Consider the following 25,553-nt stretch of genomic DNA (forward strand, 5'->3'; position numbering starts at 1 on the left):
TCGTCTTCTGACTCCCCTACACTTTGTATTATGACAGAAATTTAGCACTTTCTGCCCTTACTACTCTTTCTTTAGAAATACAATTTTGATTCACCAATCTGATGTCTTTATACAGTGTGTCTATCAAATTCCTAGGACTAACAGGCTCCTAAATTTAATAATTGCATCTTTCCAGTATATACTAAGAAAGAGATTGGTTACCTGTAGGTCCTGTATAGTACCATCGGTGTTGATCTTGTCCTCTTTCTTCTCTGCGCGACATTTCGCCACAAAAGACATAATCCATGCAGTAGCTGATTCTGCATTCAGTAGATCCAAACTTTGTCTATCTGTAGATGGTCGGGACACCATTATCGTGGTCGGTAACACGTGTCAAAATATTCGATAAGTTGAATTTTAAATTAAAATTGGAACTGAAAATTACAAAAATTAGCTCGTATTTATAGAACTTATCTGTGCGAAAATATACAGAGAAAATTTAGATTAGCTAAAGATATTTTACATGATTGAAATGCGAATATTTTTTAGTTCCGAATCCCGGAGGTGATTTTCTATTTTCAACAGCATTTCACGAGAATCGTATATGGCCTAGGTACAATCGATTTCATAAGTTGTAGGTCGGTGGGTGTTAGAATCAGGTTTCTGTTGGTGGGAGAATTTACTTCTGACATATGATTAATAGGTCAATAAGATAATGATAGCGCCAAGACTCAATTAAAATTGAGTTTAGTTTTGTGGCCACTACTTATTGACAAAGTTGGTCAGGTAAGTTCTTCTTTCGTTCTTTGAAACTTTAATAAAACCTCTAAGTTTCTTGATGTTTGTTTGAAACCGTCACATGATTCACAGAACCGTACTACCATTTAAAATGGATTGGATAATGGTCTGTAAAGTTATTGTGTTCAAAAACGGAAATTTCACATTTTTTTGGAAAATCATAGTCGAAGATTTGTCTACAACTCTAGTGGGTATTGCTTCTTTCAATACAAACCCATTACTTGCGATACAGCTTTCGTAATTCTTTGAGTTTATTTTCCTTAAGGACGTCAAGATTAATGTTACCACAAATTAAAAAGGTATCATTTGATTTAGTAAATGATTCAAGAAAAACATCCAACGTGTCCAACAAACTCAAATTTGTTCTTGCAGCAACTTAGATATTGAGTAATTTGAACTTATAACTGTTTTTGTCAACTTCTATTAACATTGCTTCTTTTCTTTTTTTTGTATTTCTCTTAAAATTTTAAAATTTTCCCGCAGCTGGATCATACCACCGCCACCAGTGTTCGCGCGGTTTTTACGCTGTATTCTTTATACCCACTAACAAGATAGTTTTTATGTTCTTCTGAGTCGGAGAGCCATGTCTCTTTAAGACACCAATTTCATGTGGAGACTCAAGACTTGTTACAAGTGCTTCCAATTCCCGATAGTTTATGTTAAGGAGCGCACATTTGCAGGCTTGACAGTCACATGATTTTACAGTAGTGTCCAAATTGCTTTCAATTACTTTGGGTTCATTTAGTTTTTTAATTAGTGGGGGTTAAAAAAGTATCTCCTTCGCCGAAGCAGCTTTTAACATAATTCATAGAGTATTGTAAATCAATTGCACCTTGATATAGCCCATTTATCTTGTATATCATATGATTTTCGTTCCAGACGTAATAAATAGTGCCTTCTTTGGTCCAGCAAGAATCGATCCGTTGATCTTGTCGCATCATTTGAAATTGAGTCAATTGCATTTGCAATATCTTCAGAGATCCGAATATGGCTCAACTCGGGAATAAATTTTAGCTCCTTCTTCCTTGTCAGCAGCTCTATTTATTCAACACGCCTCGTAAAACTTACAATTATTGGCTTCACTGAGCTAATAAATCTGGATGGTAGGCGATAAGCTCTTGAGATGTCAGTCAGCTGCAATCCTGCTTCTTAACATGTCGATATCTCAAGAACAGGTTGCATTGTTGTTTCTGTTCGCTCGGGAGTCACTTTACCGTCGTATGTAGTGCTTCTTTTCAGCTACTCTAGTAATTCTGAGATCTTCACGTCGATTTGAAGAATCTAGCAGTTCTGTTTCAGATAGTGCCCTAACATTGAACTTCTCAACTTCATCGCTAAATTCGCGTCGAACTTTGCGCAAATTTTATCTTCTCTCTGAGAGAGTGCTTGCTTGACAAATTCTTCGATGGTGGCTTTCAGTTTGACAGATATGGCTTCCAACACGTCAGGAATACTGTTTTTCAGTGCGTACGCGACGCTTGATTGCATTTTTCGAGAAGATTTTTGCCTGCATCTCTTTCTGGGCTTACTTCGGTGCACGGTCTTTTTTATCTGGGTAGTTTATGGGTGTGTTGTTTTCATCTCCCCAAATCAACATTAGAATCAGTGATCATGTTCTACTGTGGAACTATTTAATAAGTTTATCGCAGCGATTAGGCTTTTTATATTCAAAGTTCCCATATCTATACTTTATTTGCAGACCATTAATTCATGAATGGATCAGCGGGGTCAAAGCATTATGTGCAAACGCTCACTACCGAGCCGCCTTATTTGAATTTAAACAAAGAAATATTTATAGCTAAGTTTCACCAATCATATCTCTATTTGGTAATGCGTTCTGGGTTGCAATGTTTTGCCGAACATTTTTGTCCATTCTCTTGACCTTATCTGCTAATCAACCAGAAAGGCGCTGAAAACTTTTAACGATGGATTTGATGCAAACTTGTTTTCAGATTTAATGGATATCGACCGTAGTATCTGACCGATAGTTTTAATTGAATTGAGTCGAGGATGGCAACAGTTGCGCCGCCTGTGCTGAGCCCTTCCAAAGGTGGGTACACTTTTAAAATATTAGTCATAAGTCACTAACATATTATTTGTAACCTAACAAAAAAACAGAGCAAAAGTCTAGAAGATTCAATTTTTATCTCTAAATAATGTCGATGTTGTTTCGAACACCAAAATGATAGCAGGATTTTGCTAAGTTACAACAGTTCAGTTTCGACAAGAGCAGCTTTTCGAGATCGGAACAAAATGGATTTTGATTACCATTTTTTGCTGCAGGTTGTGTCTCTGTTTTACCAAAGGACCTGGTAAGTTCTGCATGTTGCATGTTCTGTCTTATCTCAGCTCATTCGTGGTCTTCTGTAATATTTTGAACTACTGGTCAATGTTCAACAGTCGGGTTAATCCCTGCATCATGACATCTTTGAAGCTTAGAAAAATTTGATGTATTAAATAACTGATTGTACTACAAAGCTTGATAAGATACAATACAATGCTCCATTAAGTTTTGCCAGCTCAAATATTTAACGCAGTGGTGAAAAATATGCGATATATGAATAATTGCTATCATTCGTCTTGTTGTCATTTACTAATGCGTGCTGAGTTTTTAGAGCAGTGGATATTAAGAGCAAGCTAGATTAGACAAAGCAGTTTCTGTATACGTAGGGCAAGATTTTTGAGAGAAAAATCCGACGCCGTGGTCCGAGCGTCAAATTTAAGCTTGTAGTGATACCTGACCCAATAACGCCGTGAATTGTAATGTTCGTTTCATAACATGCTAAAATTTAAATATACAAAATATTTTTACTCAAAAATTTTTAGTGGGGTAATGTATTGAGGGTAAAATAATAGAAAACGCTGTGAGAACAAAAGTGTTAGTCACTAATCTCTACTTTTAAATTTGGCACAAGACAGTTTGGTCAGTTAAGATAATCAGTAGGATTATGAAATCAATGAGATAGCGCTTGTTTAGATTTAAGGTTGATGAAGTCCAAATTCAGAAATAAAATTTTGTGTTATTTTAGCTGCTTTTTATCCAGATACAATTTATGGGAGACATATTGACTATAATACAGCGAATGGAGTGGTGTTAAATGTTTTTAAGGGCCACGAAACCAAGTGGTTCGAAGGCATTATTGGCAAAAATATGTTTTTTGGTAGTAAAAGTTATTGCCCAGGACTCACAGCTTATAAGTTTTTTGAATTTATGAAAAAGAAAATTGATAATTTAAGAATAACCCTGTGTTTTTTCAAAAAAAATAAAAATTGGTTTTCTTGAAATCAAATCAATTTTACAATTGCTTAATGAAAAGGCAGTTATCTGGTTGTGTCTTTGTTAACATCTGATTCACTGTTCAAATTTATTGTTAAGGCGTCACCGAGGTGAAAAATGCCATTTCGCTTCACCGTTTCGCGCTTTTCTTCTAGAATAATCTTTGATTTCTCAAGTGACTTTTTCACGCAGTTCTTGCTCCCATAAAGAAATTTTTTTCTAAGCGACAGCCCCTTGCGCTGCCTGTCATTCGAGAGCAATTTTACGACGTTATTCGGTTAATGGTTTTTAGCTCACTCGCAAACTATTGCTAATTAGCAAAAAAAAATTTTTTTTGACTGTCTCGAAAAATTTTTGTTCTCTTTGGTGGGCGTGAGACATACTCTCAGCTTGGCAATTCTCTTTATCTAGCTCCTAGTGCCGGTTCGGGGTTCCTCCACTTATGTTTTCCAATTCTTGCTATAAATTGGTGTCACTTGGCGCCCAGAAATATGAATTCCCGCTTTATGAAAGGGCCGGTGCAACTTATTTTTGAATTTCAGCATGCTTTACGCGAGAAATTTGAGCTCGTTAAGGTCATTTTTTGCTTAGTTTTATGACCGTATGGCAACCTTGAATGGTTTCGTGCGATATTTATGGTGGGCCTTAAGCTTATCGCAACATTTCTGGTGACTGCGTTATATTTAAATCAACTGCACAATACCATTAATTTGTGAAGACACAACTCTATTCAAGCAAGCAATAACGTTCGTTTCCAGGTCGTCGTGCGGGTGGTTCTTTCCGGTCTCCTCAAAGAGCCCGCAGTGGTGGGGGTGCTGAGCTGGCCACAGCAACAGGAGCCCACTCCCTCATAGACACTAGAGGGGGAGGAGGGGGTGCTGCTGGTTTGAGCAGAGCCTCTTCCTCTTTAGATGAGCAAATGAAAGACAATCTAGCAAAGTTGCAGCTCAAATTGCTTCAACAGGTATTGCTTCAGGAAACTATATACTAAGTATGGCAATACAACGATGAGTGTTCGGGATAACGATAACTTGGTAGCAACTATAAGTATTTCGGATATTGATTGATGTATTCAAACTCTTTATGGAATGTAACTGATGACCCTTAACTATAACTCTTTTGTTAACATTTTTGACTTGCTTTTCAGAAGCTACAGAGTCGCCAGAAGCCCAGGAGTATGTCTAGCAGACCAGGTAAAATTGAAAGTACCTAGACCAAGTATTGATAATCTTTTCAGTATTCCAGATTTTAAATGCGAAATTGGAAAAAATCAATAGTTTGAGCTGTTAATTTAAACGAAATTTTGGATTATAGAGGACATCAATGCTAATAGAAATGGTATAGAACAAAATAATTTGTTTTACAGCTTTGAACATTGTTTTAGTGCCAAACAGTGCAGATGTGCGGCTGAGAAATGCTATGAAGGATAGGGAGAAATTACTCGCCGAACTGAAGGTAAAAACGAAGCAGGCAGGAAATATGATTGCTCATATTTGTTGTTTTCGTAATATCAATCATGATCGAGAGATACCTTCTAGATAGGAAGCTTGAATGTCTTTCTTTAAATCTTCCGAAATCTCTATTTTCTGCAATTTTTGTCGACAATTAATAATGCTTCACTCATTTCAAATTCAGAACTGTTGAGTTCGGAATAGAAAATTAATCAGAAACACAAACAGTTACTGTTGTTGTGAACTTTTTGTTATATCTTCAATTATAATGCGATTGAGGCGGGTCCCAAAATTACTTTGCTTACGACGAAAAAGGTGTCATTATTGTTTGATATCGAAAATGTTGACATTTTATGTCGTTATTTCTTTTAAAAAGTATACCTCGTTAATGAGGAAATATATCCCGAATTTTTAATGAGAATTAATCTCATGCTAAATGTTTCTCTTTTTATTCTTTTAACATTTTTCCTCAAATGTGTTGAAAGTTTTTTAAATACAAATCAAAATAGTTTTCATTTTTCCGTCTATTTGAAACAGTTCATTCATTCTCAATCAAATTTTTGTAAAATTCATTTGTACAAGTACAGTCAATAATGCTAGATGACTGCAGGAATTATGTTTTTACAGCTGTAAGCTGAGCAAATATATATTGGGTCACTCGTGGCTTTTCACTATTCAAAGAAATTGTCTTTTTGTGCAGTCTTTTTTCTACAGTTCAAGGAGTTTGAATTGTATGGGGGCGCTGTCTTTTTTATTATTTGTTCGCACTTTGTGAAAGTGGAGTGTTCATTTTGATCTAGCCAAAGCCGGAAAGGAGTGAAGAGGCGAGTCGCTGTTCGGCGATATTTAGGGAAGAAAAATCTTGGTGTTACTGTTTTTCAAGGTTTCCGGTTTTTTTCGAATTAGTTTTAGAATTCATTGCTAGTCATTTCATGGTCTAGTTAATTTGTTGTCTGAATGAAATATCTTTTAATTGTTTTCAGGATTGGTCATACTGTGTTTTTATATGACATGTTAACACATCTTTAATGTGAGATTTTTGACACATTTTGAAAGATTTTGAGCTTGGGAAACTGGATATACAGGCAAAGTGTAGGGGTGCTAGTTAGCCTCAGATTCTCTGAGCTCGCTTTTGTAGCATATCAAATGATAAAGTTGCTAGGGAAGCCAAATGGGTCTTTAATTGACGTTGACTACACTTCATAGAAGTCTTTTGCGAGCAAGATGTTTCTATATTTTTTAGGTTGATTTGAAACATGCGGCAAGTTTTGTCCCTAGTTCGATTGTTTTCGCATTTAGGGAAAATGGGTTTTGTCTACAAATTGCAAATGGATTGAGGGGCAATTTTACTTAGTTAGGGTTAACTTACTTAGGATTTTAGCGACTTTTGTAATTTTCGCTAATTTTAAGTGAAGTTTTAAAATATTTCGCTTATGTTGTTGCCTCTGGGCAGTGCCAATATTCGCAGTAGCGTTTTTACTAGTGTTAAGGTTATTTTTTGAATTATTTGGCTGGCAATTGCTTTTTTGGACATCCCTATCAAAAAAGTTAAACAAAATTGGTTTTTCAAATCTTTTCAATGGTTTGTGTTAGTTGCGTTCTGCGAGTTCAAGGTTTTACAAGACATTATTATCAAAAACGTCCAGTTATTGTTCCAGAAGTTTTAAAAATACCCTTTTTTATTGTTTTTGCGGCTACGTGGCTTTTATGTGTGAAGCAAGATTTTCTTAGCTGCTAGTTTATCTGGTTCTTGCGTTTTCTATGTTTGTTATTGTTTCTCTGTACGGTTCTTATTGGTTAAATATTCTGCTGGTCCCTTCAGGGTTTTCAGAATTTCCATGAAATTTTTTGAATTGTAATCCAGGAATCGTCTTGTTTCCTTTTTTGGATGTCTGATGTCTTTTTTCGCTTAACATTTGATGAGGTTTTTAAATGACTTCTTCCTCTCACTAACGGCATTTGCGCCGTCAATGAGAGGAGTTTTAGATAAAGTAAGCGACCAGATTGTGTTCCTAAGTAACTTTCCTCACTCAACAAAAATACTTTGATCTCTAATACCTAAGTTTAATTATGATCAGTTTAAGGCCCAAGAAACCCGTATGGGTAACAAAGGTCCCTTATAAAGGGCTTCTGTAGAATTAAATTGAGCAAGCCCAATAAATTTATCGTTTAAAATTTTGTTGTTTTCTAAGCTTGTCGATAACTTGTCAACTCCATTCCATTTCTGTATTCTGTGGCTCGCAAATCTTTCGCAGCTACATTCGGCAATCTGCAGGCTATTTTATTTTAAATTCAAAGACAATTGTTACCTTGTTTTAGATGGAGAAGCTGAAGGGAGACTCAATGAACAGTAGTGGCCATAACAATGGACTCCAGAGGCCTTATTTGTCAACGGATGAGTATCCCCCTCCCAATGGTATCCCAGGTGTCTATCCACCTATGCCTTTTTCATCGCTGGGGAATAGCAGACACTTGGATGGTTTAGAAGGACTGGCATTGGACAGACGATACAACTTTAATGATGTAGCTTTACATGTTAGTGGATGTGTCGAATTTTTAACACAACATTGCATTAATGCCTCGGATAACAATTTATGGTGACTTGAGGGTTTAAGTCTCATGCCTTTTCAAGGTGCAATATCGCTTTTTCAAATGGAAGCACAAATTGGTTCAGTTTGTCATTTTTTGTTATGGGGCCGACATTTACGTTGATCGCAGTTCAATGACCTCTTCTGATAGAGAGAAATTCTTTTTAATAGCCGCACAGCGATAGCTGGGGCTATTATTGGCCTTCTCTTGGTTTTTTTTACGACTCGAAGAGGAGTATTGGTTTTCTTAAGGTTTTTTTTTTTACCGGAAGTACTATTCGTTCAGACGATGTTTTGACCTAAAAGCGAAAGCGAGTAAAATTGCAGTGTGAACTAATTTTTTCTGAGCGAGAGAAGTTATTTGATCATGCGCTGCGTTTAGTGAATGACTTTTTGACATTGAAAAGTAGTTTTTGACTGAATGGCACATAATAGATAACCGTTTTTAGCCGTTTTTTCGTCTAAGTGGCCTAGTTTTTTTGCTTGTAATTTGGTTTTTTGTAGAAATAATTTTTAATCGATGCTATGTTGAAACGTAAACCCTGGAAATTGATAGCACAGGATTTTGCATAGCCTGAAATTGCGTTTCAAATGCGAAATTGGCACATATTTCTTGATTTTTTAGTTAATTTTTGGCTTTTTTTTTCTATTAATTTCTTCATTTTTGGATTTTTTAGCTGTTTTTTGTCAAAAATCAGTTAATATGGCAACTTCCCTTTGATAATTCATATACTCAATGCCTCTTTCTACCTCGATGTAGTTTTGTTTCATAAAATTGTACATTTGCTAATCCGATTTTCGTAGTTTTTTGCCAATTTTTTTCAGTTTTTGGTTTGTATTTTGCTTTTAATTACTAGAAATAGTATTTTGGGGAACATGAGGGACTTTAATTTCGTTTCAATAAAAATTCAATCCTTTTTTGGTGTTAAGTTTTTGAAAAAACAGATAATTTTTTTTCATAAATGCAGTCTTAAATATTTTTTGACCACTTTTTTGCAAAATGTTTCATTGTTTCGTATGTCTGAATTCTGCTTTTTCTTGTTTTATTCTGTTCAGCAAGTTGGATTTTTGTCTCGAATGACTCGTCGTCTTTTCTATGTCTCGAATGCTGATCAATGAAATGTACTCGTTTTTCTTGATTTTTTTAAATTTGATTTTTAACTTTCAAAAATCAAGAATTGGTCTTTTTGTTACGGTGTTCCTAACATTGTGTCCATATTCTTCACATTCTCGTTTGTATCATTCTAGTTTTGTCCTGGCACCTACTTTTGTATTCGTTATATTGATTTTTTCAGTTGTTATAAATTGAATGAATTCAGCTTTTTCTTAGATCTTGGTTTCTTCGGATTTCAATTGATTTAATTCAAAATAAGGCAGTACTGGGAGTTTGCTAGAAAGTCTTTTCCAACATTTCGACTTATTACTATTCATTGCAATTTTATTCCGGGCTTGGTATTGTTTTTAGACGATTGTTTGCCTTTGAATATTATTCTGTTGCTTTTGTTTTTCTATGATTAATTCAATTTTTGAATTAGTATGAAATCATGTTGTCTGGCATATATACAACAAGGAAAAATCATGTATTATTTTTGTCTTAATTGCCGTGATTAGAAATCTAATTGTAGTGGTTCTCTGATTCTTAAGTTTGAGCACTCTTTTTTGAATAATTTTGACTTTCCTGTCTTTTTTGAAAAGTTTTTATCTGCCGTTTGCTTTCGCGATCTTTTTGAGATTAGAATCATTAATTATCTGAGGGCAATTGATAGCCCTGTCAGCTTTGTTAGGCTATCAGTTTTTTGACCATCCTAAAAATTTCAGACTTAACGTTACCAAACGTTTTCAATAATAAAATTTTGCTGCATTTTCTTTCTCTTGGTGACAGTGGTTTAATTTTCACCGATTTTTAGATCAGACCCGCCAAGGTAATGAGTTAATGGTTTAATACAAAAGGTAATGGCTTCAGCTTTTGTGAAGTTTTGGTGCTTCGAGTCGCTTCCAGAATTCTTCCGGCTATGTTTTTTCGTCGTTATGATTTTTGTTACGACCATATGACGTCACAGCCACTTTTTGTTCATTCGTTCATGCAATTTCAACTGAATTGCATGCGTGGCGTCATTTTTCGCTCTTAGTGGAGCGAGTTTTTTGTTCATAGGCGTGATTAAATTTTTGGTCACACTTGACTTACCTCACTCTCAAAAATGACTTCCTCACTTTGAAATTGACTTTTATTTACTTTAATTCAAAGAGATAAGGTCAAATGGGTGTGTGTCACTCTAAATGAAGGTTATTTGAGATCAGCTAATAGAGGCAGCAATAACTTATACAGATTTTTAATCAAAATATAACAGATAAGCTTTCAATCAAAAGACAATTTTTTTATCTGTCTTTTTTACTTTTTTTTTAGACTGCCGATCTACGAATCTATTGCGGCTATTTTCTGGCAATCTGCCAGCTATGTTCATTTGTATTTTTTGAGATGCGTCTTTTGGTAATGTAGTTCAACAAATTGAAGTGAATTTGTAAAAGAAAAAATATTGCAGTTTGAAGAGTAGTTTTTAGCAGCACCAAATTGGTTTTTAAAACATTGTTTTAACATAAATTAGCAGATTTTTAACAGATTAGTAGATTTTTAAATTACTTTAGTTATTTTTCAGCTTTTTTTTGGTTGTTCGCCTCTCCTTGTTCCTTTTATTTCCAACCATATATGCCACCCTGCAGATTTGCTGTTTAAATGATTTTGGCGAGAAACCATTGTTTTGTCGGTTAGTATCAAAATTCTGCGGAACACGAAAAAGAGCCTTCAGTGAAGGATTAGTTTTTTTTGCTAATTCTGGACATTCGATGTTTTTGTGTGCCTGTAATTTTCTTTTTGTATGTTAGAAAAGTTTTTAATTGCTCTTGAACGAAGTTCATAGCAATTATTGTAAACGTGTCTGTCTTTTTTATGCAAAGTTTTCGCTTGACAATTTTGACTTTTACGCCCTTGACTTTTTGCGTTTCAGGTGATCTAAAATTCTCCCTCAATCACAATTTCAAGCAGCTGAACTCAATTGGCGGTAATTTAATACTAAAAGTCAAATGAAAAGTGCGCCAAAACTGGTGCCATTTTTTACTTTAAATCTTAATAGTGGTATATGTTAACCTGTAATGTGATTATTTGAAGCCGACTATTGAACTTCTTAGTCACATTTAGGCTCCCCACCCCTCCATCGACTGAAGCAGGCTGCAATTGATTAGAGCTCCCACTAGTCGTTCGAGAGCAATTCTTCCGACGTTTAGTCGGTTATGTTTACTACATGACAATTTTCTGTTCTTTCTCTCTTGCATTTTTGATCGAAACAGCCTTGGTATTCAACATGCTGGTACCAGAAGTAGCTACAATTTAAATATTATTATTGTTTTCTCTAAAATTGAAAATTTATTCTTTGCCTATTTGCCTTGTGATATTCAATTGGTCTGTTGTTTATTTGGAGGATTCTTTACAGTTTCTCATTCAATTCTTTGAATCACTTTTCAAGAATTGTTCTGCTTTATTTTTTAAGAGAAGTTCACACAGGAGTTGCTGCGAAGGCCAAAGTGGCCAAGGTGTTTTTTTGAAGCTTTTGAGCCCAAGATGTTTTTTAGATTTTGTCTGAATGGGTCTTCAGTTGAGGTCGATGGTCGTTCAAACAGGTTGTTTGTTTCTCTTTTCAGTTGTGTCTAAAATTTGTATTTAAAGAATTTGTCTTTTGAGTTCTTATCTTTTGGGACTACATATACTTCTCTAAAACTTTTTTGCTTCATTGAGTACATGTTAGAACAAGAAAAAGTCCTTTGAAAGTAATGACTTTGCGCATTTAAGCGTTAACTTTTGCTACGCCAATTTTGCTACTAACTTGCTATGGTTATTAATTTTCGCTATTTTTTCGAAACAATTTTTTCCTGAAGTTTTTTGCTCTGTATATCTCCTAAGTGTTCGATTGGGTTGCGTTTAGTCTGTAGGATGAGTGTTGTTCAGTGTTTGTTAAAAATGGTTGTTTTGGACGGCATTATTATAAAAATATAAGCAATGGTATTTGTTCAAGTTTTTTTAAAATATTTTTTTATTTTTTGTGTGCAAAAGGTCAAGAAATTGTATCTAGATGGTTTATTGCTTAGATTGCTTTTGAATATTGGTTTTGAGCACAAAGACAACTAGTTTTCTCACAATTGTTCCTGCCTCTGCCTATCTATGTCAAGCAGGATTTCTGTAAGCTGCCAAAACAATCTGATTTAAATGAAATTTTCTTGAAAATTTTTCTGTAAATTTGTGAAGCTATTTTTGCTCCGTTTGACCCGTATTCATCAAGTGTTATGCTGGCCAGTGAGGGGTTTTCACGTGTCTCATTCACTTCTTTGAATTGTAATTCAAGACGTGCCCTGCTATGTTTTCGTGGTCTCCATCGATAATTCTTGCGACCATTTGACGTCTTTATTTTCAGTGTCTTCAACAGAGCAATTGAATGTGTGTGTGACGTCATTTGGCACTCTTTTGTGTCAGCTTTCAGGTCAATTGTGTGATTATTTTCTGCTTACCTCACTTACTTAACCTAGAATAACTTTCACATTCACTTAATGGAGTTTAGATTTTAAGAAAATTTACTAATTGAGGATCAGTAGAGTGCGTCTAAAGATTGACACAAACTTAAGCGCCCTAATTCTTGAGAATTAGAGTTTTTAACTTTTTCATCTTTCACCATCTAATTTCAACAGAGCTCTTTTATTATAGCTGTTTCCTTCATGCGTAACATAACAATTTCAATCCGAATCTAACCCTTAGAGCTAATGAAGGTCACCGAGGACTATTGCGGCTATTTTCGATCTTCGATTTTTTTAATACGCTTCAGATGAAGAACGAAACTATTTTTGTGTTCATTCCACATCGGTTTTGGCGAATGGAAGTGATAACAATCACCATTTAACTTATTCGTAACTAAAAACCTACTGCATCATTGTCCAGTTTAATCATTGCCCAGTCGGATTGAAATAATAGGAAATAATAATAAGTGGTTAACAGTGTCAGATGCTCAGCATCTTCGGATGTCTGGTGAGTTGTCGATAAAACTGCGCAATTATCCAAAAGTGACCCAATTCTTTTTCTTTATTCCATAGAATTCTCTGAGTCCAACAGATCGGCTGCAGCAGAGATCACGCAATCACTACAAGCCCGCATACTCATTCTTTCCTCCTCCACCTCCTGCCTTCGCACCCTATGGAGGTTACCCTTCACCCTATGGAATGTCTTCGTACGGGGGATACGCGCCTCAGCAACAAACAAGCAAAGCTGCAGGTAAGGGTTCCTTAATTGAAAACTTGAGAGCTTCCAAAACGTCGTCTAGGCAACCTGGACGTCTAAATCTGTTCCTCGCTCTTTAACATTAATTTAGTGATAGTAATTTTGGCAACAAATGATTGCATACACGATCGAGCAGATTTACCAAAGCATTATAAAGCAGGTTTACCAAGTACCTACTCTGCATGAAAAATTTCGAAAAATATTTTGCAGTGCGATTCCATGTTAGCTGTCGCGATGTATCCTTGATTTCGGCACAACGCGACCTTGTTGGGCGATGTGACCCAGCCCCAGATTTATATTATGTTTCTTAAAAGATAAGACCAGAGGTAAGACATTTAATTACTGTTCAGGGAAAATAGTGTATTTTCCCGGTGGTTCGTTAGGTTGTTTGTGACTACAGAATTGTCAAACCAATTCCTCTAAGTTCTAGAAAGCTTATACTAAGTTTATAAAAAAAACTTTACATGAGTCAACGATCCAATGTGAGTGAATAAGGATGAGCTGTGAAAACCCGATTGTGTGGGAAATGGCTATAGATTTCAAATCAGCCGGAAATCTTCGCTCTGACTAATAATAACAATAATAAAACAGACAATTCTCAATTGAATTATCAGAATTTAAAGAGATACCCAAGGCTGTGATCTGATATAGAACCGTTTCACCAAATTTCTGCTTCAGTTTTATCAATCACAGGCTGGGCTATTTTAACGTGTCCATAAAGCCTCCTTTATAAATCTATATAATTGGATAACAAATCAAATGATGTATTGTTGTCTGTAGAACTGATGGAAATGATGATGATGCAGAATGCGCAGATGAATCAGACTATTATGCAGCAGATGATGATGTCTAATTTTGCCGCCAGATCCCCTCACAAGGTGTGCATTAGTCATGGAATCTATTTTCTCTCCATAAACAAAAGTTTTGTTTCCATAAGCTTGTGTGTTTTTACATTGGTAATTTGTGCTAGCCAGTACAATCAACAAATACTACACTTAGGCGGCGACAATTCATTACAGATGATGACAGATCCATATAACCACCCGGGTCAAAGGCAGGAATTTTAGCAAAGCAAGGAAATTTTGAAAAAATTGAATCTGTATGTTTTTAAGGTGCGTCATGCATCTTCTCGTCAAGTTTGTTATTAATAGCCGCCCTCATCTTCTCAGCCAGCTATTATAGCGCTCCTATTTTTTTTCGTCGAATAAAAAAATGTTTCGCTTTACCTCATTTTGCCGCTTTTTCAACATTTTGCGTGATATCTTTTTGACTTCTCTAAGCTAGTTTCTCTCTTCTCTCATTCTGCTAAAAGTTATTTTGAACATCACTTGCTCAGCAAAGCAATTCAAAATGAACAGAGTCAGTATAAAAAATTGAAGTCAAGTAGAAACGGGATAAACCCATAAAGCCCAATTTTAGATGCCCGCTATTTGAACGTCGTTCCTATAAGTCTTAGTCACCATCTCTAATGCTTATTGGTATTGATAGTTTCCCCTGTAGCCTCGCTCTGAGAAACAGAAGTACGTTATGTTCAACTACAAAATGCCATCAAAATAAATCAGACTTAAAAAATGTTTTTGTACAAAAATCTTTTTTTTTCAATATCTTCTATTCTTTCAATCCCAATCATGCTTATTGGAATCAACGGCGGCTATTTTCCGGCAATCTGCCGGGTATGTTTTTTCTTTGACAAAGCTTGACTGTCAATTCAAAGAGTGCTGCTAAATTTCAAAATTTATGCAATGCATGATATATATAAAACCTATATACCTAAATAAACACACTTAATAAGTAGCACAGAGGAAACTAGCCAACCTATATACGTAAATAAACACATTTAATAAGTAGCACAGAGGAATCTAGAAGTATGGATCGAAAGAAAGGCCTGAAGTTTTCAGCTATTTTGACCCAGAGGTTCTCCGAATTTTTCAGTGACATAAAATTACGGCAGCAGAATAATAAATTTTTAATAGCCGCCTTCATTTTCTCAGCTGTCTATTATAGTGCTCACATTTTTATCCAATTCAAAGAATTTGGATTGTATTGAGCGGCTGTCTTCTTTTATGACTGGAAGAGGAATATTGGTGGAGTATCTTTTTTGATAGGTAATTTTGTTGGAGTGTTTTCAATACAAGAGAGAGAGAGTGGTTTTCTGTTAATATCGCTAATTTGAGAGAGAGAGAGCGCTAACGAGAAAAGTAGGTGTAAAAAATTTTCACCGAGCGAACAAAATTTTTTTCACGTGAGGCTTTTTGAAAGCCGCATTTGAGTTATAACTCAAAGGTGTTTCTCTGCTTTCTAAATTGGTACTAGTTCGTTTGAAAGTTTTTTGACAACATGAAGCGAATTGTACACCTTTGGTGTCAATTTTGAGTTATTTTTATTCAATTTGAGCATTTTTTAAGCTTTTTCAGCAATTTTTGAGTTCTTATTCATTTTTTAATAGCATTTCGGGATTTGCTGTGGTTTAAATAATTTGCTTTAGCACTTTTGGCTGTCTCATTTGATTGATTTTTTCCCGAGTTTTAAGAAAATCGAGTAAATTTGAGCATTTTTGCCAACTTTAGTTTTTTCTTGCTGACTTATAATTTTATGGTTTTCGCTGCATTTTTGTTTGTTGAATTCCTAATTGAGAGCAACGTTTTGGGTGTTGATACTATGAAGTGACATTTGAAAGCTAGACAAGGCATTTCGCACTGAAATAAATAATACAAAATTCTAATTTCAGGTTTTTTTTTGCTTTTCTCTTGTTGCTTTATATTTCTCTCCAAAGTTTTGATATTTATTAATAGCCGCACAGCGATAGCTGGGGCTATTTTTGGCCTTCTCTTAGTTTTTTTTATTTCGTCGCCATGATTGTTGTTACGACCATATGACGTCAGCCACTTTTTGTTCATTCGTTCATGCAATTTCAACTGAATTGCATGTGTGACCTCATTTTTCGCTCTTAGTGGAGCGAGTTTTTTTGTTCATGCGCGTGATTAAATTTTCGGTCACACTTGACTTACCTCACTCTCAAAAATGACTTCCTCACTTTGAAATTGACTTTTATTTACTTTAATTCAAAGAGATAAGGTCAAATGGGCGTGCGTCACTCTAAATGAAAGTTATTTGAGATCAGCCAATAGAGGCAGCAATAACTTATACAGATTTTTATTCAAAATATATCAGATCAGCCTTCAATGAAAAGACGAATTTTTTTGGTCTGTCTTTTTTACTGTTTTTTTAGACTGCCGATCTACGAATCTATTGCGGCTGTTTTCTGGCAATCTGTCAGCTATGTTTTTGTCCTTGGTCTTCAACTTCTTTCCTCTGTTTTTTCTTTACGACGTTGCTTTTTAAATTGTTATCTGTTTATGCAATATACCTATATTCATGTTTTAACAAGTCCTTTTTCAACAGTTCTCTTGGGGTCGCAATTTAAAGAAAAAACTATCAGATTCGTTTTCTGTTTTTGTCAGTTTTTTCAAGTTTTCCTGTTATTGTGTCTTTATGACAACGTTGCATTTTTTTCATTTGCTATCAGTTTATTGCAAAATACCTGTATTCATGTATTACAAAGTCTTTTCCAATAGTTCTCTTGAGGTCGCAACTTAAAGAACAGTTAATCAGATGCTTTTTCAGTTTTTGTCAGTTAACTCTCAATTTTTCCTGTTATTGTTTCAAAATGCTTAGTGGAGTGCTTAGTTTCTACTCTGAGTTTTTTCCGTAACCCTTCTGACTATGTTTTGTAGATCTGTTCACATATTTTCAAGTTTTTTTGACAACATGAAGCGAACTGTACACCTTTGGTGTCAATTTTGAGTTATTTTTATTCAATTTGAGCATTTTTTAAGCTTTTTCAGCAATTTTTGAGTTCTTATTCATTTTTTAATAGCATTTCGGGATTTGCTGTGGTTTAAATAATTTGCTTTAGCACTTTTGGCTGTCTCATTTGATTGATTTTTTCCCGAGTTTTAAGAAAATCGAGTAAATTTGAGCATTTTTGCCAACTTTAGTTTTTTCTTGCTGACTTATAATTTTATGGTTTTCGCTGCATTTTTTTTGTTGAATTCCTAATTGAGAGCAACGTTTTGGGTGTTGATACTATGAAGTGACATTTGAAAGCTAGGCAAGGCATTTCGCACTGAAATAATAAATACAAAATTCTAATTTCAGGTTTTTTTGCTTTTCTCTTGTTGCTTTATATTTCTCTCCAAAGTTTTGATATTTATTAATAGCCGCACAGCGATAGCTGGGGCTATTTTTGGCCTTCTCTTAGTTTTTTTTTATTTCGTCGTCATGATTGTTGTTACGACCATATGACGTCAGCCACTTTTTGTTCATTCGTTCATGCAATTTCAACTGAATTGCATGTGTGACCTCATTTTTCGCTCTTAGTGGAGCGAGTTTTTTTGTTCATGCGCGTGATTAAATTTTCGGTCACACTTGACTTACCTCACTCTCAAAAATGACTTCCTCACTTTGAAATTGACTTTTATTTACTTTAATTCAAAGAGATAAGGTCAAATGGGCGTGCGTCACTCTAAATGAAAGTTATTTGAGATCAGCCAATAGAGGCAGCAATAACTTATACAGATTTTTATTCAAAATATATCAGATCAGCCTTCAATGAAAAGACGAATTTTTTTGGTCTGTCTTTTTTACTGTTTTTTTAGACTGCCGATCTACGAATCTATTGCGGCTGTTTTCTGGCAATCTGTCAGCTATGTTTTTGTCCTTGGTCTTCAACTTCTTTCCTCTGTTTTTTCTTTACGACGTTGCTTTTTAGATTGTTATCTGTTTATGCAATATACCTATATTCATGTTTTAACAAGTCCTTTTTCAACAGTTCTCTTGGGGTCGCAATTTAAAGAAAAAACTATCAGATGCGTTTTCTGTTTTTGTCAGTTTTTTCAAATTTTCCTGTTATTGTGTCTTTATGACAACGTTGCATTTTTTTCATTTGCTATCAGTTTATTGCAAAATACCTGTATTCATGTATTACAAAGTCTTTTCCAATAGTTCTCTTGAGGTCGCAACTTAAAGAACAGTTAATCAGATGCTTTTTCAGTTTTTGTCAGTTAACTCTCAATTTTTCCTGTTATTGTTTCAAAATGCTTAGTGGAGTGCTTAGTTTCTACTCTGAGTTTTTTCCGTAACCCTTCTGACTATGTTTTGTAGATCTGTTCACATATTTTCTTGATTCTTGATGTCAAATTGCAGTGATGATTTTAGTCACGCCGAATCAGGAAACGGAGCAAAAACGCAAAAGTGGTTTTGTGACGTGTTATTTTTGGCTCTATTAAGTAGTGAGAAAATTGTGTTTAACTGAGTTTTGCTTTCTCTGAAATTATTGTTTTTTGTTTTTTTTGCGTGATTTTGACATTTTTACTGTTGAAATTTTTTTGTTTGCTGATTTTTTTCAAATTGCTTTTCCCAATCCATTCATAGTCCTTTTTAAGTCATTGTTTTTTATTGAGTCAATGAAAATTTGTTGTATATTATCAGGACTTGTCCTGCTAGGTTTTTTTTACTTCTTCGAATAAAAATTTGTTTTGCGATACTCTAGTTCACAGCTTGAACTCTTGCAGATCATTTTGCTTTTTGATTTCTCTAGTCTAGTTTCCTTGTTCGCTCATTCTGCTCAAAGTTTTTTTGAAAAGCTTTAAACAGCAGTTGCTCAGCAAAACAGTCTGAAGTGAACCGAATCAGTATCGAAAAACAAAATTAAAATAAAAACGAGAGGAAACCATGAAGCCCAATTTTAGATGCCAGCTACTTGAAGTTTGTTCTTGTAAGTCTTAGTTAACATATGTAATGCGTTTAAGCATTGATACTAGCGCATGCATCCTCTCATTAAGAGAGGAATTTGTATAACTACAAACCCAATCAAAATAGTTCGCGCTTTGAAAATGTTTTACAACAGTCACTTTTTATCATTGTTTTTCTTTTCCTTCAACCCCAATCGGTGTTATGGGAATCAATTGGGGCTATTTTCCGGCAATCTGTCGGGTATCTTTAATTTTTTTGTAAAATAATCAGTGAAGCTCTTTGGAATGTTTGCTCCTTTGCAGAGCCACTTAACTCCTAAAAGATAAGTCATTTCATGCCCCGTAACATTGATCTCAAAAGAAGTTCGTATTGTTTAACCCTCGATACACTTCTGACCCTGACGACTGAGTTACTCAATCATTGCTTTGGTTGAATGGAGTTAAGAGTTCATCCAGCCAATTAATCCTGTCAAGGTCTACAGAAGGAAGTTGTATGGAGCGGTATAAACCGGAGATGAAAAAAGTGAATTGCGCTAGATGATGGCCGATTGTTAGAGCATATGCTAACAGCTGCTAATAAGCTCATCGACGTCAATTAGAAGTCGCAATGAGCATAGCTATTAAAACTCACTGTCGAACTTCATAAATAACTGAGGACTCTTTGAGAAAAAGACTGTCGATTTCTATCTGTTTCCAGATTCTTTAAATCTAGCGGCTAGATGGCTGTGTTCTAGTATTCTTTTGAATAACAGTAAAATAATGCACTGGATTTGTTTGCTCAATGAAATTCAGTAAATATTTCGAACAAACGTTTGAAGCATTAATTGTAAAAGTGTTGGTCTTTTTATGCAAATTTATGCTTGACCGTTTTGACTTTTCGAGTGACATTTACTACCTTGACTTTTTCGTTCTTGCGTGATCTAAATTTCTCATGTCATTCACAAATGTTAGCAACTGAACTCAACTGGTGGCAGTTCACTACTGGAAGTCAGATGAAAGCTGCGCCGAAAATGATGTAATTTTTCACTTAAAATTTTATTAGTTGTTATAGTGATATATAATAACCTCAATGAAATGGCGTCATTTGAAGCCCCCTTTGTGAATTTTTTTACTTAGATAACTAAGTGACTAAATTGGGTTACTTAGTTGTTTGTTACTTAGTTTTTGAAACTTCGAAAAGAAACGCAATGTCGGGACGAGATGAACCGATCAAGCGCGTAGGTCTCAAGCAGTAGGTGGGTCAAAGTTCACAAGGAAACCCTTCAATTGAAAGTTCTACTAGGTTGATTGGCTCTGTATTTAGAAGCCGAGTTTAGGTTACTTTTGATAGCCACCGTCAGCCTCTCAAACGGCTATTATTTAGGCGCTCTCCTTTTACAATTCAAAGAATTTGAATTATTGGGTCTATTTTTTAAAAATCTGTTCGCACATTTTCATGATTTTTGAAGTCAAATTGGAGTAGTGATTTTGGTCACGCCGAAACATGAAGTGGAGAGAAAAAGCGAGTGGTTTTGCAGCGTGAAATTTTTTACTCTAATTTTAAAGTAGACTGAGAAAACGGTGTTTGAACAAAAATTCGCTTTCTCGCTAGTGGTTTTTTGTTCACATGCGGCAATTTCACTTTGATTTGTAGTTTTCTTTCGATATTTTGGATCAGATGGTTTTTCCATTCCAGTCATAGTTCATTCTAGAACTAGTCTTTTATTTGAACCAAATTTCACATTCTGACTAGTGGTTTGTTGTTCAAATGCGGCATTTTGACATTGATTTTCTGTCTTTTTATTCTTTTTATGATTTTTTGGAAATAGTTTTCCCAACTCACTCATAGTCTTCTTTAGGTCTAGTTTTTTGATTAGTTAATGAAAATTCTTTGAATTATGCGTCAGGACTTGTCCTGCTATGTTTTTTTTTAATTCGCTTTACCTTTTGATCACATTTTTCGTTTCACATAAGTCACGATTTTCCCATTCTTACTTCTGACTTAGTTCACTCGCTGTTTCAACTGAATGGATTTTAAATTCTTTCATGTATTGAATTACGCAATATTTCATGCATTGAATCAAAAGAGCAAAATCAAAAGTGTTGGGATAAACCGATAAAGCCCTGTCATTAAGTCATTGAGAATTAGCTTATCAAAGTTCATTAGTGTTTGGTCGCTGACATTGGTATTAAGTTTATTAGCTTTCAGTTTAGAAGCTGAATTAAGTATAGTTTTCGAATCCAACCGAATCTAAGTGCCGAATTAGAACACTTTTTGACACTGAAAAAAAATAGAAAAAATTTTGATCAATTTATCTCTTCTTTTTTCTGTTTCAATCCCGATATTCATCAAGCGCGTCGACGGCGGCTGTTTTCCGGCAATCTGTCGGCTATGTTTTAATATAGATTTAATTTTATTCTTCTGAGTTCTGTTTTTTTTGTTGCAGAAAAGTTGGCTAACGCTTGCATAAAATAAGTAACTGTATCTTTTGTTAATTAGTTTTTTCTCTGGAATAATTTTTACCCAGAGTAATTTTCTGAAACCAGTGTTGTCTGTGAATTCCACTAGGAAGACCTTGAATGAGAGTTGAAAATTTTGTACTTACGAAGGGTAATTTTCTACTACCACACTTTTCTACTATATTCAATTAATTTAGGTTTTCGTATATTCAACTCAAGCCATTAATCGCTATTTTTTAATAGCCGCCATCAGCCTCTCAACGGCTATTATTTGGGCGCTCTCCTTTAAAAAAAATGCTTTACCTTTTGATCACGTTTTTAACTTTACATAATTCACGGTTTTCACGTTTGACTTCTGACTCACTTCACTCATTGTTTCAACTGAATGGATTTTAAATTCTTTCACTCATTCAATTACGCGATGTGGTGAATACTGTCAAAGTCAAAAAATCAAAAGAGACAGGATAAACCGATAAAGTCCCGTCATTAAGTCATTGAGAATGAGGTTATCAAAGTTCATTAGAGTGTTTGCTAGCTGGCATTGGTATTGAGCTTATTAGCTTTCAGTTTAGAAAGCTATGTACAGTTTGGAATCCTACTGAAACTGCACGCCAAATTAGAACACTTTTAGAAACTGAAAAAAATCAGCGAATTTCTGTCTTCTTTTTTTTTCTTTTTCGAGCGCGTCAATGGCGTCTAATTTCCGGCAGTCTACCGGCTATATTTGACTTTCGTTTCAAACATTTACATGTTTTTGAATGTTGACTTCAACCACCATTCGGTTTCGTACTACCATTTTTTTCCGAGAGTTTATTCGTCTGGCCATTTGACTTTTTGTTCTCAGAAAGAGAATAAACATGTAAAGCATTAAGTTCTCTTAGAGCTTCGCGGCTCACTAGTTTCTATGTATGAGATTCACCGAAACCACCCCCTTAACACAACACAACGGCGTCTATTTTCCGGCAATCTGCCGGCTACGTTCGAAATTCTCAACCTTTGTTTCGAACTAGAATATATCACAGATCGTCACTTTTTAATCCTTTTTTCTTTCGCCTATTTGAGCCCAATTGAGGTCAAGGATTCAATTGCGGTGTTTTTGGTGGTTTCGAACGACTGGTCTCTGTATACAAATCACAGAAGCTGCTGAGAAGACATTAAACATGGTATGAGGGATAGTTTTTGCGGTTTAAAACCACACCGTGACGCCATCAGCATCTCGCGCTCCAACCCCCCTCACCCCGCCCTCCCACACACACACACGCGCGCGCGCACAAGAACATTCCACCCTAACCCCTGACCCTCGACCCCCACCCCGATAACCCCTCTCTCTCAATTAAGCCCCCTACCCTATTGCACCCACTTTTTCGCCAGCTAGCTACTGACGAAGCCAACAGGTTGCCAGTCATTTGAGAGTAATTGGTCCGACGTTAGGCGGTTATGTTTTAATCAATGCACTTTGCTTAGTTTAAGTAAGGTCTAAGCTTTCGCGAAGGTAATGAAGCTCGCCTTAAGTGAACACCAATTTTTAGCATGGCAGTACTTTTTAAAAAATTCTCGGACTTGTTTCATTTAAAAGCAGACATAAGATATAATTGGATTTTAAAGTTTTTTTGTCCTGCTAAGATATAATTTTCGTGGATGTAGACAGTTTTTCTAAAGTTTTTTTAAAAAAATTCAAGTTATATGCAAGTTAAGTCCTGGAGTGATTAACGGAAACCTAAGTATAAATGTGATAAAAATTGATGCAAAATATGGCGGTGTTAATTGAAGCAGTGGTAAAAAGGAATTAAGTTACAGGTGATTGAAGTTATAGTGACGCACACCAGCTTTTTGTATGACTCATCATGCGTTCAATTTTTATTTTTAAGAGTCCTACGAGACAGAGTAATTCTTCCCCAGAAGTACGCTACCTTCCGTCAGGACCAGGAGCATCGCAGAACATGATGGGAATGCCAGCACCTTTAGAAAGTGGTAGCCCATTCAGACTACCAGGACTATTCTCGTTAGTAAACACATCTATCGGAATGCCCATCGATATCGTGTTATGAGGACGGGCGTATACATCAGCTAGGTGATTACGTCGGATGGGAATCTTGCAGCTGAATTTAATTATTTAACTGTGTCTGCGTAAATAATTGATTAGGTGTAATTACTAGAAACAAAAATTTGAAGTCACTAAAGAGATGTTGCCAAATTCAGTTTCTCAATTCAATTGGACTGCCTAAGTTGATATTTGACTAGAATGAGCATTCCAAGTTGTACAAAAAAACTTGTATTTTGAATTCCCTCTGTTAAATGGTTAATTGCTCTCAAACGAAGTTTGTAGCAATTATATTAGTCCTGTCGATCTTTTTTTTGCGATTTTTCGCTTGACTGATTTGTCGTCTGACGCTTTTGACTTTTCGTCCTCAAAAACGGGATGAACAGGTAGCTCCCAGTGGGCATTAAGTGCTCTTAGAGCCTTTCAGCTCTGTTTCAGCTCAAACTGTTTTGGAGGCTTATACTTAGGTTGTGAAGGGCGGTTCTTAGAGGTTGACGACACCCCCCACCGCGCAGTTTGTCCAAAATGTTTGTCATTTTTTGTGTTTTTTCAGCCCTATGTGTCAAGAAACATCCTCTAGGGTTTTATAATAGGCTACTGCATAGTTTCTAGTGGTAGTGGAATGGTTTCAACATTTTAACATCACGAATTTTAGGGTTCGAAAATAGGTACTGTTTAACTTCTAAATGTAATGAATTGTTTTTTCTGATTTCAACACCCCGAATTTCAGCGTTTTTTACAAAACTTGCAATTTTTAGATTTTTTTTAAAAACATTTATTGTCAGTTTATTATCGCTATTATCAGTTCTACTTCTAATTTTTTTGAAGTTTTTAAATTTTTTTGTCATTTTCTTGGTTTCTCCAACCTCAACAGCCACATTACCCCTTCTAGAGTTTGAGCTTAGGTTACTGCATAGCTTCTAGATGTAATGGAAGGTTTTTCAAGATTTTAAGATCAGCTATTTTTTGTTTGCAATTTCAAGTTTTTTGAATCTTGAGATTTGATCATTTTTTCCGTCACCAGGGTCCTAGGGACCTCCTCCAAGGCTTCTTGAAAAGCTGTCGCATAGTTTGTAGATTCATGGAATTGATATCAATATTTTAATGACTCCAGCTTTAGCACTTTTTTGATAAAATTTAATTTTAAGTTTTCGAATTATTATCATGTCCAAGTTTATGGATGTTTTTGAGTCAGTAAAACTAATTAAAGCTTGAAATAGTGATACTGGATATTCTCATAAGGCAATCAAATGGTTTTGAAGATTCTAATGTCTTGAATTTTATCAAGATTTTGTTAAAAATTGCGATTGTTTTCAAAATTTTTGATTGTTTTTGTCTTTTTCTGAGTTTAACTATCATTACTGGCCAACGAAGTTTTTCAAGTCTTGCAGATGGGTTACTTGAAATAACTCAGGAGAGAAAAAATATTTTTGAACATTTTCACTGCGTGCGAAATCTGGAAGCTTCTCTTTTAAATTAAGCAATATTTTGCAAATTTTGCAAAGAGTCGAATCAAGCTAGCGCTAGGTTCAATAAACCGTGGCTAGCTGCTGACGAAGCCAACTGCTCGCCGGTTGTTTGAGAGCAATTCTCCCAACGATAGTCGTTTATGTTTAATGGGTAAGGGTCTGAGGAACAAAACTGTTTCGCTCCTTCGTATTATAAAATGAACGTTTCAGAGGTCAAATGCCAAATTCATCAGCTGGTTCCTTCCACCACCCCTCTGCTGGTCCTGGTGACTTTCCAACTGAAGCTCCCGCATTTACAGTGGAACCTTGAGTTCAAAAACAAATGCACCTCAAAGTTCTCAGATAATTGCAGAAAAACAATAACAAGCAGTGATCATTGTACATTGATTAGTCTAACTAGTTTGTTTCCTCCATTGGAGAGTAAATTGAATTTCGTCAAAATGA

General features: G+C 35.2%; 1 protein-coding gene across 2 annotated transcripts; it reads left to right on the plus strand.

The window, feature by feature from the left end:
- The first annotated feature begins 2,698 nt into the window (after positions 1 to 2,698).
- On the plus strand, positions 2,699 to 25,553 carry LOC142337751 (uncharacterized). 2 transcript variants are annotated; one of them, XM_075387246.1, is made up of 10 exons: positions 2,711 to 2,827; positions 3,061 to 3,089; positions 4,813 to 5,018; positions 5,202 to 5,247; positions 5,439 to 5,509; positions 7,825 to 8,040; positions 13,224 to 13,401; positions 14,188 to 14,285; positions 23,468 to 23,601; positions 25,320 to 25,553. In XM_075387246.1, the coding sequence occupies exons 3-10, from the start codon at positions 4,974 to 4,976 to the stop codon at positions 25,417 to 25,419; spliced, it is 888 nt and encodes a 295-aa protein (XP_075243361.1). In that variant the 5' UTR covers positions 2,711 to 2,827; positions 3,061 to 3,089; positions 4,813 to 4,973; the 3' UTR covers positions 25,420 to 25,553. The 2 variants fall into 2 exon arrangements, with proteins under 2 accessions (XP_075243360.1, XP_075243361.1); XM_075387245.1 differs by lacking the exon at positions 3,061 to 3,089 and having other exon boundaries at positions 2,699 to 2,827.

This window comes from Convolutriloba macropyga, chromosome 4, assembly GCF_964194025.1.
Source record: "Convolutriloba macropyga chromosome 4, txConMacr16.3, whole genome shotgun sequence".
Lineage (NCBI taxonomy): Eukaryota > Metazoa > Xenacoelomorpha > Acoela > Convolutidae > Convolutriloba > Convolutriloba macropyga.

What these genes read in the sequence shown, in the direction of transcription:
- LOC142337751 (XM_075387245.1), top strand. Translation starts at nt 2,788, where the DNA reads ATGGCAACAGTTGCGCCGCCTGTGCTGAGCCCTTCCAAAG. An exon ending in TGTGCTGAGCCCTTCCAAAG is followed by an intron (nt 2,828 to 4,812) that starts GTGGGTACACTT and finishes GTTCGTTTCCAG; the next exon opens with GTCGTCGTGCGGGTGGTTCT. An exon ending in AATTACTCGCCGAACTGAAG is followed by an intron (nt 5,510 to 7,824) that starts GTAAAAACGAAG and finishes ACCTTGTTTTAG; the next exon opens with ATGGAGAAGCTGAAGGGAGA.